The following is a 19,858-nucleotide window of genomic DNA, read 5'->3' on the forward strand; positions in this document are numbered from 1 at the left end:
TAACAAATGCACCTAATATGCATAAATATTACAGTAATGCAATTATTGAGTTAATATGATAAATATAAATTAAAAGCAAATAGCGTCACCGATATTGGTAAGGCAGAAAAAAACAAAACAATATCGATGCTACTCGTGGTAATGCTGTAGTGATTCGTGAAAAAAGTATATAAAATAGTATACATATATTATACACTGTATAAGTATAACTGGTTAAAGCTAAAAACCGAATTCCTCTCACCGTAGACAAACACGTAACATTCATGTGCGGGAAAGCAGTTAGACGTAAACAAAAAACACGGATTGAAAATAAACGAATGAAAAACTACTGTAAATGCAAACTCGGGTTGACTTTGCTTATTTATAGTGATTGAAATGTTTGGCGTAGTGTATCTTTCCCGTACACAAGCATAATCATCAGCCATCATCTATTTCAAGAAGAGATTCTACATGATCGATTTGTTCATCGGAGAGGATACCTGAATGAAAGAAGAACTATGGAACAGAAGACGGCGGAACAGCAGCTGCATTACTAACATCCCCTAGCTAGAGTAAATGGAATGGAAATGATCTGATGATTCAATTGATTCAAGCTATTCTAATGCTTGTCTTATGACATGGTAAACCTTTTAACCAATGCCAAATGGATGGAAATGATGGATGGAAGCTTTTTTTCTTTTGCTTTTAGATTCTTAGTCAAGCCTCGTGCGTCACCTGAATCATGAGGATATAATGTGGGAAAAATCAATGCAATCTATGATTGCAAATAAACCAACCAACAACTGTACCGAAGCAGAAACGCTCAGGGCTGCTGATAGCCAAAACTTCAGACCAACGAAAATAGTTTCCTGAACACTAAATGTAAAATTTCGGATGAGATCCGGATGATTCGACGTCTCGGAAGGACATAATTTCCAACGCGTATCTAAGGTCAAATTTCCCAATCCAATCCAATTGGGGGGAGAAAGGGGCCGAAAACCATAATATTTCCTATTATGGTCTTCGGCCACGGAAAGGTAATAAAATGGAGCTTACCTCTTCTTCTTGGCCTAACGACCAACAAGGTCACGCCGGCCATTCAATCGCTACTTGCCGACTCCACGTAGTTGGATAGTCAGTCCTCACTACGGGAGAATGATCCGGATGGTATTTGAACCCCGGTACTGGCGTGATAAGATCTGCGCCGTAGCCGCTTCACCATCAGGCCGCTCCTTGTATTACTTAGGTACTAATTACTAAAAACTGTTTTGCTTGCAGGTATATTAAATAGCGGAGATAACAGAAGACAACGGGATCACTTAAAGATCATGTCCCCAACCGCAATTATTAGGCAAATTTTACGCTGTAGGGATGTTTGATTCAGATATTTTTATGCAAATCTCCTTACGCATATTCTCGGGTCATTAGAAAGCTACTAAGTGGCCGAAAAGCAAAATAGTAAAAGAAATCGTTTTAAAGAGCTCACAAGCCACACGGAAAACTGGATCGTTGCATTTTTGGTCACATTTGTAACGGATATCAGTACCGATGGTACATCATATTTTTGCTGAACTTTCTGTTCAGTTGGTTTAAGTTTTATGGTAAGGAGTGGTGCAGTGAAGGAGTGGTTGAATGAACGTCTGAAGTTTGGAAAACTTCTTACTCTTTCTTGCAAGTACGTACACTGCTTTCGTCCTGATTATTTTTGTTTAATTGATGATAGAAGTTTATACAAACATAACCAAGCGAAAAGAACTCTTCTCTCGTTTAAGGATTAATTTCCTGCGACCCAAAATTAGTTATCTTGGACAATCTAATACTTAGGCTCTGGTTTAGGCTTAAGGAGTTTGGCTCTCAATCACAGTGCCATTATAAAGGGCCTTGGAGCATCTTTAAGGATTTCAAAAGTATGTATTCGTTTTCCTATTCTACGCTAAGGTTCCAGGTATTTTTCATAGTTTGAAAGCTCGAGAATCCTAATTTTGCTATAGGAAAATGAACTAAATATGTCGCTTTTAACATGAATAACTATCAAGTTTTGTCATTCTAAAGTTGGATGATGTCTTTTTGCGATAAAGATTAAGCAAAAAATTCATTCGGATGGTATTGAATTCTTTCGTTAGGACAAAAAATCATCCCAGTAAACGTCAAAAGCCGTACAGTTTGGGGGTAGTAAAGTAAATAAACAAGACGTTTCGATTTATTATCCTTTATCAAACATTGCGCGACCACCGAAAGTGGTTCCTGTACCGTAACAACGATTCAAGTGCGTTTTTTTAAGTTCCACGCCCTGTGGTAGTAGTACAAAGTATTTGAATATAGGTGAGTGGGTTGGTGCAGTGATAAAAAAAAATATGCCGTGCTTGCTTACTTCCGTGTCTTATTATCATTTGTGAATTTGATTTTAATGTCTTTTTTGGTCATGAAAGTACTGCATTCATGTTTGGTCTTTTGCATCGCAATTTCGAGACATCATTTTGGACTGTTAATGATGATTAAAGTTATTGCCAGCACCAGAACGAAATGGTACAGTTTACTTATGCTTTACTTGCTTATTGCTTTTGCTAAATGTGAGAAGAATTTTTGATTCAATTATGGCATCAGCAACTTAACATTAGAGAGTGTAAATAAATGTGACAAAAGTATATCTTTCTTTTAAAAATAGCCTCTTCAAAACAAGCATGTGGAGATTATTGGTTCTAAATAAACCACGGGTGCTGCACGCGATACACACACACACACACGCTCTAAAACTAGTTGTTGCTATAATTATCTAAACTGTTTCCAACACGCTCTAAAACTCGGCGCTTAATCACTAGCAATGTTATAAGGGCGTTTACTGAACGTTACGCTATAAAAATACTCTTCTCCAAAACGCTTCTTAGGTTAGTAAGTGGGGTGGTGAGTGTGTGTTTTTGTTGTTGTTCATTCATTTCAATCATGTAACAAACATTCGTTATTTTAATATAGTGCACGCAAGTGAGACTGACGGTGTATTTTAGCATTAGCACTAATGTTGTGGGGGGGGGGAAGGAAAAAACGGGACTTACGATGCACTTACATATTACAACAACTAACAATGCTTGTCTCTAGCAATAGTGGTGTTTTCGATTACGATAATTTTGCATTTATATAATTCAATATAAGTATTTACGTAAGTATATGTATATAGTAGTTTGCTTTTGTGTTGTATTATTAGTTGTATGCATTTTCAATATTATTCCTTTTTTGTTCGAGATTCATTGCTCCCTCCTCTCCTCTCTGAATTGTTCGATTATAAAATTTTGATTTAAAAACATCATTTGTCTAGCAATGTTTCTAGACGGGCTGTAGCGCTCTTCCCAACATTAGTTAATCAGTTAGCAGCAATAATCCTTCCGTCGTACAGTGTTTTCTGTGCCTTACCAAATTGTGTGCCTATTATTTACTTCGTATGCGTGTGTGCCTGTGTTTTCCTTATCCTTTTGCTTCTGTTTCTCGCACATGCTATATCTTTCCTTTAAGTGAGTTACTTTAATACTTGTATAAATGAGAATAGAATTTGAATTTTCGCGCGAACGGTATGGATAAGTATTTGAATTTTTGGGTTTACACTTTCGAAGGGTATATAATTATCAAGAAGAGTTTAATTGTATTGCCTTTACGTTTGTTTTTGTTTCGTATTCTTTGCACGCAAACACACATCACCTGTCCAGCAGAGAAAATGCTATTGCTTCCTTGGTTCGATGTTTAAAGCTGTTACTCCGTAGCATTAGTATTGGATTTGCATTCTCTGCCTACCATCAACATGCAGACTATTTGTGCTAGTATACTGGAAAACTATCGCTAACTACGCTATCCGGTCACTTGTCCACTTTTCCACCCATATAATACTTGCTGCCCCTTATGCTTGGTCCGGCTTATTAGTAACATCATGGTTTGCAGATCATCGTTATTGTTATCGAGTAGGGATTATTAATTGCTAGTACGAACGCGGCCTTTTCAACGCGACATAATTAGACATGAGTTATTGTTTAACCATTGTTGCTCGATTTAAAATTCATTGCTTTAACTTGTGCGCCTAGCATTCGTTTCTAGGTAATTACTATTATCATTATTATCAAACGATTAAACCTTAGCGTGGTACATCATTGTTGGTGCATTAGAAATGGACATTTTGTGTCGTACGACAAATACGCGGAAGGATCGTGACCGCTTTGTGGGACATAGGAACTGCCTCTCCTGGAGACTTGCAGGGTTTAACAGCCCATAGAACAGGCGTTAGAATAGTACAAACAAAGCAGAATTCGCGATACACAACATTTTCTGACTTGAACACACATCGTTACATTATTTTAGCTACGATGTTTCAATAGATAACACAATTTCCGATTATTTTAGAACAATTTCTATATCTTGACGATGGGTTTGGGATCATACAAAGGTGAGTTCTTGGGTTGGATTGTTTATATTGAGTGGTTAACAATTCAAGCATCTTGAAAAATGCTAAACGGAACACTCGAATCTTTCCGAATCCAAGCCGAGGATCATAATCAAAGTATGAAAAAAGGTGCCGAATCGGACGGCTTTCTGAACCAATTGCAAGTTAATTTATCGATTTGAAACAGCGTAGCTAAACTGTTGTAATGTGTGGTCAAGTCGGAAAATGTTGTGCATCTTGAATTTTGCATTGATCAAGCTATCATGGTTATATGGTAAGCCCTGTGTAAAAACATACTTTTGGAGTAATGTAAATGATGCTCCTCTAGCAAACGTTAAAATAAACGATATAAAAAATTAGATACATTTTCCAAATTAACGCAATTTGTCTATGCTGTATATGTCCGGAGCGCTATAATAGTATGAGATCGTTCTTGGTGTATATTGGTTGACAACAAATCAGATTCCGGGTGTGAATCAATTCGAGGCATTTTTTGTGTTGCTGTGTGTGTTACACTTTCAATTCAAAATTAGTGAAAAATACTAGAAATAAGAGCGTATAGCGCGACCCGTTAGGACAGCCGTGTTAGCGACCGTCCATACCGTTTTCTATCGATGCGGTATAAATATTTGATTTTTACTGCTTACTCTACTATCGGCTAGTCCTTGTACTTTGTTGTCGGTACAACAATATATCACTGTACGTGCTGCTAATTCGTTAAAATAGTTCTCTCGCTACGATGCTAGCGAAGGCTAGTTCTAGGGACTGGGTTGGGCTGGCCATATCAATCAATTACCTATCAATACTATGTGTAATGGTCCATTAGAAAATCCTGTTTGCATTGCTACAGCTGTCCGGTAACGCTAGCGTCTAGGGTCGGGAGTGGATTTAACCATTACAGGGTTTTAACGGATTTTATTGACACATTCAGCGAGTTATCAAATTCACAGTGCTGTTTGTACGTTCATCGCGGATTTCAATACGATCTATAGATTCCCAAAAGTATTTATATTTTGCATTAAAAATATGATTTTTTTGGCTCATTCGTTCGCTACAGTATTCGAATTTTACTATTGACTGTGTCGAAAATTGCATTTTACTAGCTGTTTAGAGTGTTGTTATTAAGAGTTTTTTATCCAAGAGAAACAGTTGAGAAATGTATCAAATGCGATGTCAATAATATGCTTCGAATGATTCTAAAATGTGTCAAGAAAATTCGCCAAAATCCTGTAAAAGTGGCATTTTTTTTAAAATAAAACGTGACTTATATAGGAAAATGTGATGCTATAGGTAATGGAGATCTTTTTTTTTTTTGTAACTGCTACTGTTATTGGCACGTACACACTATGGCGTACGTCTGCAGTTCGCAACAGTTACGTGATGTGGTTCACTTACACCTTAGTATTACAATTGATTGCTTCTCTGTTTGCTAGTGTTTTTGCTATGCATGGTAGTAGTTTGAAATATTTTCCTGGCTTTCAGGTATATGTTATCAGTAACTAGTAGCTAATATGTATGTGTTTGTTGGGTGCTAAATAGAATGTGTAAGTAGTTCATCAATTAGTAGTAGTAGTAATAGTAGTAGTAGTAGTAGTAGTAATAGTAGCGATGCTACATACGTGCATCCTTTAAAATATAGCCGTTCATCTATGCCTCTATGTGTAGTAATGCTCACTGCTACCCTTTTGCCCTCCTTTTAGGAGCCTAGCAGGATTCCTTTTCGTACGTTTTGTTAGCTTTTGTTGGTCCACGTTATAATAATAGCCTTCCTTTTGTGCTTACTCGCATACGCAAATTGCCTAACTGTTTGCTATCACTGGATTATATTGCCACCAGAATGGTGATTTTATATTGCCTTTTTTAAAATTAAATGAAAAAATGCGTTCAAAAACATTTCTCCGCTGAGAGGAGCGTGTCCGTTGTATCGTTTAAAAGATGAATGTGCTAGCAGTAAATATTTGTCTGTGCAGATATAACTACCTTTTCACGTTGTTTGCGAAGCGGTAGGGTATGAGTAATTCCAGCGGCCACCGCTGTATCAGTTAGAGATGGTCCAGCAGATGTACTTCAGATGCTTGCCAAAGCCAACAATTTCAAGATCTAAAATGTTCCATTGGAATAATTAAATGTTTGAAATCGCAATTAATCCTCACTTTCCCACCTTCAATACTGCATCCCTCGAAGCCAATGTACTTGATCGTGTTCCAGGACAGCGCCGACAGTCCCTCGCTCGTAATCGGACAGTGTCCCACGTTCAGATCTTCTAGCGTCTTTCCGCACCGTTCGTTCGCGATCGCCTTTAGAAATTTGTCCGTAATGCTCGTGTGCGAAACGTTCAGCCGTACCAGCGGCATTCCCGACAAACAGTCGGCCGATTCATCTCCGACGTTCATGCACGACTCTAGGTCGAGCGTGTCCAGCTGGGGACAGCTACCCGCCACCAGCCGTACGAACTCATCGTCAATCAGTGGACAGTTTTTCACGTACAAATGCTGCAATTTGCCCAGCCGCTGTATCATGACGTTCAGGCCGGTACGGGTAAACCGATAGTTGCCCTCGGTTAGGGTAAGGCTACGCAGGTGAGGACACTTTTCGGCCAACAGCGTCAGTATACCGTCCGTGATCGTCGATGTGGATAGGTTTATTCGCGTGAGGGACGAGTTAAGCAGCAGCCGGGGAAGTTCCTCGTCGTGGAAGCCTTTGTGAACGCGCACAACGTTTAGGAAGATGGCATTCTTTACCAGTGCTGGCAGCAGCTCCAGATATTCGATGTTTTTGTACAGTTGTAGATTTTTTGCCACAAATCGGATGCACCTGATGGTGGAGGAGGAGGAGGTGGAAGAAGAGAAGGAGGCAGTATGAAACACCAACCAAAGCGTGTGGTTTTTGCGTGGGTGAGCTCAAAATCGGGGTGAAATGGGCGTGGGGACGCCCAAAGATCTACCATATGGTGTGACCTGATGCATTATACGTACGTATGAAACAGCGTCTCTGGCTGTGGGCCAGCCTTAACACTCATTGTTGTTGATGCTTTTCGGTGCTGGTTGCTTGGAGTGAGTTGTAGGGCGGTAGAAATGCCGCAGTTGGTAGGAATTCTGGGGGCACTTGGGATATAATTGAAAGGGCACACTTGAAGTGTGCAATCACCAACTTAACACAAACGGAAATACTATTTACAACAATTATTCACGGCCGCACAGAGAAACACGACGTAGCAACAAACGTACATAAATGTTTATAAACAAAGCAACCAAGCGGACTGTCAGTTTGGGTCACCCTGTGCGGTGGCTTGGCCGCGGCTCGGCAAACCATCGGATACGGAAAATATCACCAAAATGAGAATATATTGAGTTTTACACTTGTACAGCGTTGTATTGAATTTCTACTAAAGTTTATATTTTTTAATGCGCCAGTTTTTAAGTTAATTCCCTTATGAATTATAATTTGGGTAATTTTTTTTGACCGATTGGCACATGTGTGCTACCCTTAGTGAATTGCGTAACAACACGAGGTTGTCAAAAAGAGTGTCATTTTCTCAACCGGACGGTAAATAATTTCATCATCAGGTTTGTAAAATTACATTATTTGCCTTGTTTCGTTTAATTTGAGACGTGATTCCTAAAAACCTCACACTTTTACAGCTATGGCCAGCTTTGGAAGTAGCGAAACACAGAAACCCAACGTGGATCCTGAGTTACAGGACTTCCTGATGGCGGAAAACGAACGTGCCCGGCTCAGTGCTCAGGTAAGGCACCGACCATAGGGAAAAAAAACCTACGGGATCGAATCGGTTTCATCCGTTCGTTCATCTTATTGCCTTTTGCAGATTCACGAGTTTACCGACATTTGCTGGGACAAGTGTGTCGAGAAACCGAGCAACAAATTGGACAGCCGGACTGAGACATGTTTGGCAAACTGTGTGAACCGTTTCGTCGATACGTCGCTCCTGATAACGCAGCGCTTTGCGCAAAGCTTGCAAAAGAGTCAGGGAATGTAAGGAACTTACTGGGCACTGTTCTGGACTTCTAGGACCTTGTGAGTGTGGGGGAAAGCATTTTGGGAAGTAGTTCTTAGTTTCGGCCCTAAGCATAATTTGTGTTCTGTTAAATATATGTGGCATGGCGACACGCGAAAATACCTCTAAACAATTCTGGAACGGCTCGTGGGATCTTTATTGCTCCGAAAGTAAATAAAACTTCCTTGTGGTATTGTTAAACATCGATTGTGATCATTCTTAACACATAACTAAAGAGCTAGCTGACCCGGTGATAATACGACAGCGGCGCCGGTCTACACACAGCAATACCGGGGTTCTAATCCTATCCGGAGCTGTTCCTCCAAAGTAATGACTTACTAGCCAATTAAGTTGTATCATCCGATGGCCGTGACGTAGTGGGTCGTTTTAGCCAAGAAGGGAGGCCGAGCTTGAAGGACCAGTTTCAAAATAAAAATTCCTCAAATTAAAAAGTAATAATTTTGATCATAGTCGTTATGATTTCGATTTCAAGATATTTAGAGATACTGAAAATAATCTTGTTTGGCTAACTGGAAATGAATGATTGCCAAAATCATAAAAACAAGACGTTGTCCGTATACCCAATCTAAGAAATTTGTAGAAATATGGGAGCTTAGGGCTCCCCGCGACCGTTGGTAGCAAGGACTTGGATCTAGCAAGAACTTATCCCATGTACAAAATCCCACGACTGGCTGGACTGCGCTAACTCTCGATCCATGTCGATCTTCCTGCCTTGAATAATGTTCTGAAGACTTGCTAAGGATTTCGTCAGCATGATAACGGGCTGCAAATGCTATCAGAACCGTTCTCACGTAGTGAGGACCAATCGGAGTTCAAGCATCATCATAGAACGATCTTCCGAAACATTAGTTATTCCCTTAAAAACTATGTAACACCTTGCATCAATTCGGATTTCCTGAAAGGCTAATACGGCTGTGGGGGACCACTATGGATGGGGTGTAGTGCAAGGTGAGTTTGTGGAACATGCTGGGGGAATCATTTTTGTCTCACCGTGTTCTGAGACAAGTGGACGGACTCTCCTGTTTGCCATCGCTCCAGAAGGAGTCATGCGAAGTGCATGCGGGATTTTCACTCGATTCAGGATTGGATTGAGGATCAATCCGACAAAGACAAAATACTTGCCTTCCGGAAGCTCTGACCGTGGTAGAGCCGGACCTGGAAACCGAGTATCAGTTAACGACGACGATCTTGAGGTGGTAGAAGAGTTCTGTTACCTTCGTACGATCGTAACTTCGAACAACAACATAAACAGCGAAATCCAAAGGCGCATTTTTCAGGAGAATCGTACCTAATACGAACTATATAAGCTCCTGTGATCCAGAAGACTCTAACAACACACGAAATGCACCATATCGCACTCCCGAACTAGGCTGACGAAGGGCGTCAATGGATTCGCACATTTTTGAACGGCGAGAGCTGAGACAAGATGGCATGCATGGCGGCATGTGGAGCAGGAAAACGAACCATGAGCTAGTTGAGCTGTGTGTTGGTGCAGGTATCACGATAGTATCCAAAGCTGAAAAGATACAATGATTGGGACACGCTCCTTTGCTGAATCGGATGTAGCACGGGACAAAGTTTTCAGGAACCGAAATGTTGACCTGGTTGCCTCTATCTAACCACAATAAATGGATTGATAAAAGAAATCGAACTGCCGTTTCTATCTTCTATGACTTGTTTTCGTATTATAGTAAATGGCGCTTATTAACTGTTGGCAAAACAGGTCAATAAATTACATTGAAAGACTGTGCTTGTTTTGTAATCCCGCATTTGTTATGCACGCTTTATTGACTCCACAGCATCAGCATTTTCAAGAGCACTTCAATATGTTCACGAAGTAACTTAGTGGCTGCTGCCTGTAAATAATCTATGGGCACACAGCATCAAAACAACTTCTCGGAAAGGTGTAGCTTCCGCCACTTTATTGATTTCTAGCGGACAATTGATTGTTACATTCAACATAGCCCATTGATGGGTCGGTCTCGTCGATTGATGCTTGTAATCAGGATCAGTAAGGATTATATACGATCGATAAGGATTTATAACCTTTGATAAGATATAATAATTATCCAGCGTTATTAATTAATCAGGGCACATGAAAAACTTTTTAGACTAGTTTTCCCTTTTTTTCCAATGTGTGACCGTTTTCACTTTCCGTGCACGTTTCACACTCGATTGGGCATCGAAATCGTTTGGCAGACGGTTGGCGCCATCATGTTTTCTCACGTCGCAATAGCAGCGCGGCGAATCTTAGGAGCTGATTATGCAAATAGCGCGACAGGTAGCGTGGCCGTCTTAGCGCCTCACACGTATATCCTTGAACTCTTCCACATGTGCTACACGTCTGCCAGGATTGGGGAGTACCGGGAAATAAGTCATCGAAATCGCACAGCTTCACGTGCGTGCGTGGAAAAATTCCGACCACTGTCGACAGTTGTATAAAAGCGGCCAAGAACAGACAGCCAACATTCAGTGGTCCAACGGATTTCCGACAGTGCAGTTTAGTGCAGTCCTTCGCATAGTGGAATAGTGGTGTACTAGTTTGAATAGCAAAATCTGCTATCCTCAGTACAGCTTCAGTTCCGGCCAGGTAACGAGCAAGGTAATTGTCGCTAAAGGTTACGACTTTGGGTTTCGTTGGAAATTAATGTCGATATTTAAAAAAAAGAAGTGTAATAAAGAGTGATTTAGTGTGTTGGTTAAGAATAAAAAAAAGAGTGGTAAGTTTTGGTTTACGTGCAAGGTAGATGTGGTGAACCGTTTCACCACAAAATTCGTTTCGGACCTATTTACTAAAACCAAATTTTGGGGCAATTTTGCAGTTACTGAGCCGGGTAAAAGTGTGCGTATGTGCTAGTGCTTGTTTGAGTGCCATGTAAGAAATAACATCCTCTCACTGGACATGTTTGGATCGATGGATATGATCCGTTAATAGTAGCGACAATCAACCACCATCCATGTACTCTAAGGTTGAGCTTTCAACATTCCATTGCAGATGCCATCGAAGGCAAAAGTGACACACCGCCCAGTGGTGGGTTGCTGCGGGACTATGCTACTACTGCTCCTCGCACTGAACTCCATCTTATCGGGAGTGCATGGATCACTGCAGTACATGGAAACATCCTCGCAACGGAAGGCACACTACTGTGGAGCTAATTTGAGCGATACATTGGCCAAACTATGCAACCGATTCAATGGACTCCGCAAGAAATCTGGTATGTGTTCGGTGGCAGCATGCTGAGTGCTTCCTGCCTCATTTCTTCACGTAACGCGTCTTGTATTTTTGTAGGCAATTTCTTGATGCCTTACAGTGAGACCCAACTGCTTAACGATGTCCAGGATGATGTGGAACAGCTGCAAATGCTGCATGATCATTCGTCCAACATGATCCAACAGGCACTGATGACGCTGCAACATCTCAACTCTCATGAGCACAACTTCCGGCGTGTACGGCGCCAGGTGGTGGCCGAATGTTGCTACCAGAGCTGCACGATCGACACGCTGAAAAGCTACTGTGCCGAATAAAGAAGACTGGAACCCGATGTGATGCTGGATCTGCTGCTACACTGTCCGCTGCCACTCGCAAAGCATTAGAATCTTCGCCTTTCCTTTCATACCACTGTAGTGTAACCTCTTCGGGCGCAATAAACGCACACTAGAGCACGCTTACACGCTATAGCTTCCCCCTCTCAGGAAGAATTGGTCGAATGTTTTATTATGATAGATCTTTGGGAGTTCCTAGCATGCTGCTATTTATAATAGGATTCGCAGTGAAAGGATTCTAATTCTAGCTCTTTTTGTTCTTGGAATCAATTTACTTACAGTGTGTACTGCAAACGAGTCGAAGTTGTGATCAGAGTTCCGGTGAACAGCAAACAAAACTAGCACCACTGTCATCATGTCGTCCACGAACGGAGTTGGTAATGGAACGATCTACATGCTGCAAGCGTTGGTGCTTCTTTGGACGATAACGGTAGTGTCGGCCAATAAGCGATACTGTGGTGCGGAGCTGGTGAAGGTTCTCTCCTTCCTGTGTGACGAGTTCCCTGATCTACATACCTCGAGCAAGAAGGCCGGTAAGTGACGCTAAATCCTTACAGATTTAGGAATTTTGTTCAATAACTTGGTTTTCTTTCTCTGGCAACAGTCGATACCTTCATGAAGTCGGACATGAACAACGACGAGTGGATGAACACGGACGATGCCACACAGCAACAGCAGCAGCAGCAGCAGATGATACTGGACCAGCAGCTGCAATCGGTCGGCATGATGGACGATCGTGCCACCGTACCGGCCTGGATGACCATGGTTTACCCATCGAACTATATGTACCGCCATGGAGCAGGACACAACGACCTGATACCGGCACGATTCCGCAAGAGTCGCGGAGGAATCGTAGAGGAGTGCTGTTTGCGACCGTGCGGTATGAGCCAGCTGCTGCAGTACTGCAAAAAAGTTAGCGCGTTCTAAGTCACTCGAATCGCAACCCGTAACCCCATACATAAGTGTTGATCGTTTAATCTCCATTATTGAATGAAACGTTTGTCGGCGGCATGGGTACGAACGGTACCACCGGACAGGTGTCGCGGAATCATGGAATGGCGCGTACAAAATCGTACAAAAAAAAAGTTACAAAATCGCATGCAACGTATTGCACTTCGCAACACTTACCTAAACTACCTTAGCTTTTAAGCTCTCACAAGCTCTCGCTGTTAGTAGATCTCGCTTTATATTTTACGATGTTGCTACACGTTTGTTGCACGACGATATTGCGGTTGAGCAGGTCAGATCGGCAGATGTAAAGGATGCCTATTTAGCTACGTGAATCCTTCTTAACCTTAGGCTGTACCGTGTTGCCGGTACGGTTGTTATTGGACAAAATGAAACTATACAATAAAGCGAACCTATCACTTATTGGCCATTTGCAAACATTGAAAAAAAAAGCACAAACAAAAATTTCTACGGACGGATGGGACGAACTTATTCCTACACTGTTTGGTTGACTCTTCTTGTGTGTGTGTGGAAAGAAATTTGGTGGGGGTTGATCGTTTCTCTTCGAAAGAGAGAAATCTGGTTGAGTCAAGGATTAAACTATTGACTAAGTCTTTCACGTATTTATTACACATCAATTGCAAGATCAAGTGGAGGAACCATACCGTTGATCTTTATCTTGTAATCCAGTCATGACATAGCAGGAAAGGTCCTTATTTTGCAATTTTATAGTTTGATATTGTTGATAAATTTTGGCTAATCGTTATGTGAATTTCTTCATCACTTAATGACCTTCTAAGTCACGGCGGCCATCTACTGGCTTACTAGACTTGCTGATGTCAGGTAATTGAATAGTCAGTCCTCACTACGGAGGAGCGATCCGGATGGGTGTGTGAGGAAAGGTTCCGTTGTTGCTACACCTAAACTCGGTACTTAAAAAAATAGTCTCTATAGTTCTCTTTGCGATAAATGCTACATTAGCTACTTCGGACATTAAATTCACATGTCACCTGCCGCTAATCCTAACCGAACTAATTTTTTTTAATCTTTGAATTAAATCCGGCTCGTTGTAAACAGCTTAGTAGTGCGGAAAAAGAAGTCACAGCAAAAAAGAACGTTCTATAAATAAAAACTGAATAAATAGTTGATTCACCAATGACCCAATTGATCCACACGCTCGTATAGGTTTTAAATATAAGAAAACTTGCTTATTGAACTATGATTTGGTTTGAGAAAAGTTAAGTATGTCGAAAATTACTCGTCCCCTTCACTATGCTTTCCCCTGGGCTGAATACTTTTAAGGACATCCAGTGATGGACACTGCTGTAATACCACCTTGATATCAGAACTTTGAAACTACTGCTTTCGATACTGCCGCAAAACGATTTTAGGTAAATAAATAAGTCGCAGATCGCCTACATTTTAATAGATTGTTTTGTATTCATGCAACATACAATGAAGTTGCACAAAGATGCTCAACTAAAAATGATGATCTTCCTAAAAAAAGTCATCTCGTTGAATATCTTTTTCCTAACTGATCTAGTTCATAACCTAACTTGTACGCCTTTACACAATTTGATAGTCTTAGTGTCTTCTTCTTCTTGGCTTAACGACCTGTAAGGCCATGCCGGCCAACGAAATGGCTTTCTAGACTGCCGATACCACGTAGTTGGTTAGTCAGGCCTCACTACGGGGGGACGGTCAGGATGGGATTGGAAACCTGGTCCTGTCGTTTGAAGACCGGCCCCGCTGTCACTTACACCACCGGGCCGCCTAGTCTTAGTATATTGTCTTAAAATTTTGGAACGTCCCGGTGTCAGCAGCACTGTCAAGAAAGACAAAAATGGCGGACCAAAAACATTCCTCTAGCAACAAAACATTATTTGATAAAATAAAACAAAATAAAAACTAAGTAAATTCCTGTAACGCGTTCATTTTTTCATTTCATTCTATTACTATACAAAAATGTTGTAATATTCTTGGAAGGTATTTAAATAATGAATAAATGCCGACATTGTTTTTTTTTTTGATAGAAATATTATTTCATTAATCAAAGTCAAATATTGTAAACTTAGTACACAGAAAACAATTTTAACTACTAAGGTGAAGTTTTTTTTTCTTCTTGTTTCAACGGCCGACTTGGTCACACCGATCATCAGATTGCTTACTACGACTCATTCATACCAGATAGTTGGATGATCAGTCCTCACTACGGGGCAACGGTCCGGATGGGATTTGAGTTCCGGGTCTTCCTTGTGAAGACAGGCGTTGCTATTGGCTCAATAACAAAACTCAAGCAATGCACGAAGATTAGCTACACCAATTCTAGCATGTGATTAGGCAACGATCTAATCTACTTCTATAGGAGATTTAACAAACAGTTCAAACGAAATCCATTTGCTTAGTTATTTGTTTTCGGGCAGAATAAATTACGATTGCTAAACAGTCAACTACTCAATGTATGCCCTAAGCGCTCAATTTCCAATGAATTTTTTAGAAATATTTCTGCGACTTCCTTCAACTGGATGGTAATCAATTCTACGAAACCGTAGTTCAAACTGGGTCGAAACGAAAACAAGTAAAAAGCAATAATAATTGCTTTAGTAGAGTAATGTAAAACCACAAAAATCGTACCAGTGCGTGTGTGTCCTAGTGTTCTTCTTACTACATTGTAAATTGGTAGCAGACATGCATTATCTATCCCAGGAATTTGTCTAACTTTAAGTGCACTACAGATGCATTAATAGTGTTTGACAAGTAGAATGTGTCACCTGTCTCGCTGCATAATAAGTGGGTACAGAGGGCATCATGCATGTTGTGGATGGTACTCTTCTCTTATACAAGGCTTTACAGTGCGAACAATGTTATTAAGTATAAAACTAATTTAAGGTAATAAGGGTGCTACGCAAATGGAGCCTCTTTGCGGTCATTTCAATCCAAAAGTTGTGTTGAATGGTTATTAATAAAGTTCCGCTTAATCCATCTACTTATACACCCTCAAGTGTAGATTGGAATCGGGGTTGTTTTTCTGGCTTTCTACTGAGCTTACACATGTTGTTGCCATGGTTTAAAAATAAAGTATCCCTGAAAAGTGCACTATATAAACCGTGCCATTATTGCAGGTAGTTCATTCCGTTCGGGATTCTGCACGCAGTCTCCTAACCATAGGTACACTCCAACTTAAAAAGGTAACGCGGATGGCAAATGGTAAAGCTTTGGTGCATCGAGCAATAGATTCCAGTGAAGGTTTTTTTTAAATTAAATAATTTTAAAGATATTCTAAACTCGAAAGCAAGCCAGTGGCTTGCAGCACAGGATTGAAGATGAATTTTCCACGACACACATGCGTTAACGTAGCCTGTTTGATCGTGCTGGTAGCTGTTGGGAGTTTCCCAACAGTCACGGCGAAACGTTACTGCGGCGAACAGCTAACAAGAGCGTTGTCGATGTTATGTGTGGAATACTACACGCTGGATGATCTCAGAAGGAATACAGGTATGAGAATCAGTAACAGCACACAATAAACTGATTTTTCTGATACACCTTTTGTCTAATGTTGTGTGACGATATTTTCTTTTCAGTTTCACTATACCCGCAGATGTCTACGAGCCAATTTGCATCCCTGCCCGACTGGTCCGGGGAGAACTTCAATGAGAACGAATTTAAAAGAAACTTTAACGTGGTCCCAGAAGACAACAACGCGTTGGGAGGGGTCGATGACGAGCTGACAGGACAATGGTTTAAGACGAAGCCATACCATCGGTTCATCGTACCGCACATTGCGACACGGGTCCGGCGGAATGTAGCGAACGAATGCTGCCGGGAGGAGTGTACCATGAACCAACTAATGTCCTACTGTAAGGTGGTAGCGCCGGGAATACCGACCGATTAGATTAGCACTGTAACATTTGCACCAAAACGAGCTAGTTTAGTGAGGGGGGAATGCACATTTACTTTATTTAGAGGGACTTGTGAGCAAGTAGTCGCATAAGACCTTTAACATGCACTTAGTAGTTGTTGCGAATTGTAGTAAGGAAAGGTGTTGTGAGTTGCTAGAATGTTGTAAAATAGAAAGTTTCATGGCTGGGCCAGGTGTGAAAGTGAATAGACAAAGTTGGTAGGCTTCAAATAAATCGTCTTAATATAAATGATTATACTTAACTACAGCTGTTTGACTAGTGATCAATACTCAAAATTTGAGAAATATTTATAAAATATTATTTTGTGTTACAGGTTGTCTGATAAGTCCCCGGTCTAACAAAGAAAAACACATTTTTTTGTCAAAATTCGTTTTTATTATTCAACATAGTTCCCTTCAAGAGCGATACAACGATTATAACGACCTTCCAATTTTTTGATACCATTTTGGTAGTACTCCTTCGGTTTTGCCTCAAAATAGGCCTCAGTTTCGGCGACTACCTCTGCATTGCAGCCAAATTTTTTCCCTGCGAGCATCCTTTTGAGGTCTGAGAACAAGAAAAAGTCGCTGGGGGCCAGATCTGGAGAATACGGTGGGTGGGGAAGCAATTCGAAGCCCAATTCATGAATTTTTGCCATCGTTCTCAATGACTTGTGGCACGGTGCGTTGTCTTGGTGGAACAACACTTTTTTCTTCTTCGTTCTTTTTTCGTTCGTCAATCAACCAAAAGTTGCTTGACAAAAGACGCTCTGTCTCACAAACTAATTGACATACCGACGTCAAATTTTGACACGAATCATTTGAAGGTTGGTGCTATATAAAAATAATATGCTTTTAATACTAGCAGCGCATTCTATGTGTGAGACCGGGGACTTATCAGCCAATCTGTTATTTACTTATCAACTGCCAGGTTGAATAAGCGATCATTGCTACAACAGAAATTGTCTATCCGTACCAGTTCTTATGGAGATTTATAAAATTAATGAGAAAAGGTCCAAAAACGACTTCTGCTTCGCATGCTACTTCTAGACCGACGTAATAACTTCGGGTAATCGCTTTAGATGCCTAATTTGCCACAAATCCAAAGGACTTCCTTACTTCCTTGACGTCCATTAATATTAGTGGTCGAGCATCAAGTATGTGACTGATAGTTTCGTCTATCCTTCGAATCTATTCTTCTAACTGTCTTCCACTACTAGTTTTACGTCCTGACTCGATGACTTGAAATTAACACGGTTGATTTGATCACCGTTCTTGACCTTGACACAGGATTTATTTGTTCACCGTTCTTGACCTAGATACTGTTGAACAGATATGGTCTTCCGAAGCTGTATTTAACTTACTGACTCTGCAATCCCACCGTATCCAGCTTTTATACAACTTTTTTACAAATGCCTACTGAGATTGATGAGATGATCATTCTGTGTTTCCTGATAGGCACTTGCCCCATCGAACCTAGAAGCTCAATAAATACAACTACACGGCACAAATCTCGATTCAGGTCAAGGTACGTCCATTAATCTCGACGGTTCAGAACAGAATCCTGTCTCCACTGTCCATTATCATGTAAGGAGGCGAGAGCTATTCGGAAGCCGAAGCTAATGCGATCACGCGAGTAATTGTCGATGAATTTAGATTGCGTTTTGTGGCTACGCACCGGCTCCAACAACTAGTTCTACTTAGCTACTTATTACGTTAACACTTCCAAAACCCAGATATGACGCACTACAAAATTGCCCGACCAGATCAATATATGGTATCCGTTTGACGCTACTCCTAATCCTAATCCCTAATAAGACACGCTAATCCCAACAGATAAGACACTTTTTGACCTATTGAGCGTTTAGGTGTGTTTTATCGTCCAAGCTCGGGTATACGGAAAGCTTCGGATGATAATTAACTACTTACTATTTTGCAATGTCTCTTCAATTTTAGGATCGCCTGCGAAGAATCCTGGCATACGTTGATGATAAAGACATCATTGGTCTGCGGCTCTCCCAGGCAGCAGGGACCTACCAAAGGATCGAGCAGGTGGCAGAAAACTTCGGGTTGCAAATTAACGAGGCAAAGACCAAATTTATGGTGGCACCATCAGCGTCCCTACTAAGACATCCGGAACTACGTGGGGGTGATGTACGGATAGATTGATCGAAAATTTGAAGTCGTCCAAAACATCACTTATCACGGGTCAAAAGCTAGCACCGAAAACAGCATAGAGACTGAGTTACGCGCCAGGATGCTGGCGGCCAGCCGGTCATTCTATAGCATGAGGAAACATCTCTCCTCAAAAAACCTGTCGCGATGGTCGAAGCTGGGACTGTATCGTACCTTTATAGTCCCTGTACTCACATACGCCTCTGAGACATGGCGGCCCTGTCCAAAACAGACGAAGCCCTCTTGGCCGCGTTCAAGAGGAAGATGCTCAGAAGGATCGTTGTCCCCGTACCCAAGAAGCGTCATCGATTAAAATTTTGCGATAATATCCGTGAAAGATGGATAAATTATTTTGGCAATTTTGGCGATATTTTTAATATCTCCTTATGCTTTACCTGTTGTAATGCATGCAATGCTGAAGAATCGTTCAAACTATATATCTTATTTAGAGATCTAGCAAAAGAAGTATCGCCTAAGTAATGAAATGAGTATAAGATTAAATTAAGGATCTACCCTTGCCGATCGGCAGATCCTTCAGAGCATCCGAGAGCATCCAATCTCTAGACATCACCTATTCAATGGCTTTAAGGCGACCATAGTTCGAGCCGTATTATGGAACCTCACGGAATCGCTTAAATCCTACCGTCTTAACGGACGGCTTTCCGGTTTGATGTTCAACATCGCTTTGAAAGGTGTCATGCGAAGTAAAGGGTAGACACGAGCTCTCCTATTCCTTGGCTTCGCCGAAGACATTGACATCGTCGGATGGACATTATCGGCGGTGTGCTAGCCGTACTCTGCGTCGCCAAAAAGCCGCGCTTTCAGCCTACCCCAAGGCTCAACATAGATCGGCTGAGGT

At 41.1% G+C, this 19,858-nt stretch overlaps 6 protein-coding genes across 10 annotated transcripts in view; 5 read left to right on the forward strand and 1 right to left on the reverse strand.

Annotated features, from left to right (window-relative positions):
* LOC126556291 (clathrin light chain) overlaps positions 1–19,858 on the forward strand; it is a 358,662-nt gene that overhangs the window by 3,997 nt on the left and 334,807 nt on the right. The gene's annotated exons all lie outside the window — the stretch shown is intronic.
* Positions 6,355–7,430, reverse strand: LOC126556279 (protein AMN1 homolog). The gene is made up of 3 exons (XM_050211516.1): positions 7,375–7,430; positions 6,561–7,213; positions 6,355–6,499 (listed from the first exon to the last, which is right to left on the reverse strand). Exons 1-3 carry the CDS (start codon positions 7,416–7,418, stop codon positions 6,438–6,440), a joined length of 759 nt encoding a protein of 252 aa, XP_050067473.1. The 5' UTR covers positions 7,419–7,430; the 3' UTR covers positions 6,355–6,437.
* On the forward strand, positions 7,934–8,410 carry LOC126556459 (mitochondrial import inner membrane translocase subunit Tim8). Its single transcript, XM_050211724.1, has 3 exons — positions 7,934–7,965; positions 8,041–8,144; positions 8,226–8,410. The coding sequence occupies exons 2-3, from the start codon at positions 8,043–8,045 to the stop codon at positions 8,394–8,396; spliced, it is 273 nt and encodes a 90-aa protein (XP_050067681.1). The 5' UTR covers positions 7,934–7,965; positions 8,041–8,042; the 3' UTR covers positions 8,397–8,410.
* LOC126556361 (probable insulin-like peptide 3) lies at positions 11,026–11,960 on the forward strand. Its single transcript, XM_050211627.1, has 3 exons — positions 11,026–11,037; positions 11,431–11,650; positions 11,725–11,960. The coding sequence occupies exons 2-3, from the start codon at positions 11,431–11,433 to the stop codon at positions 11,958–11,960; spliced, it is 456 nt and encodes a 151-aa protein (XP_050067584.1). The 5' UTR covers positions 11,026–11,037.
* LOC126556533 (probable insulin-like peptide 2) lies at positions 12,327–12,917 on the forward strand. The gene is made up of 2 exons (XM_050211795.1): positions 12,327–12,511; positions 12,583–12,917. The coding sequence occupies exons 1-2, from the start codon at positions 12,334–12,336 to the stop codon at positions 12,903–12,905; spliced, it is 501 nt and encodes a 166-aa protein (XP_050067752.1). The 5' UTR covers positions 12,327–12,333; the 3' UTR covers positions 12,906–12,917.
* LOC126556359 (LIRP-like) lies at positions 16,250–16,818 on the forward strand. Its single transcript, XM_050211625.1, has 2 exons — positions 16,250–16,421; positions 16,508–16,818. The coding sequence occupies exons 1-2, from the start codon at positions 16,250–16,252 to the stop codon at positions 16,816–16,818; spliced, it is 483 nt and encodes a 160-aa protein (XP_050067582.1).

This window comes from Anopheles maculipalpis, chromosome 2RL, assembly GCF_943734695.1.
Source record: "Anopheles maculipalpis chromosome 2RL, idAnoMacuDA_375_x, whole genome shotgun sequence".
In the NCBI taxonomy this organism is placed as follows: Eukaryota; Metazoa; Arthropoda; class Insecta; order Diptera; family Culicidae; genus Anopheles; species Anopheles maculipalpis.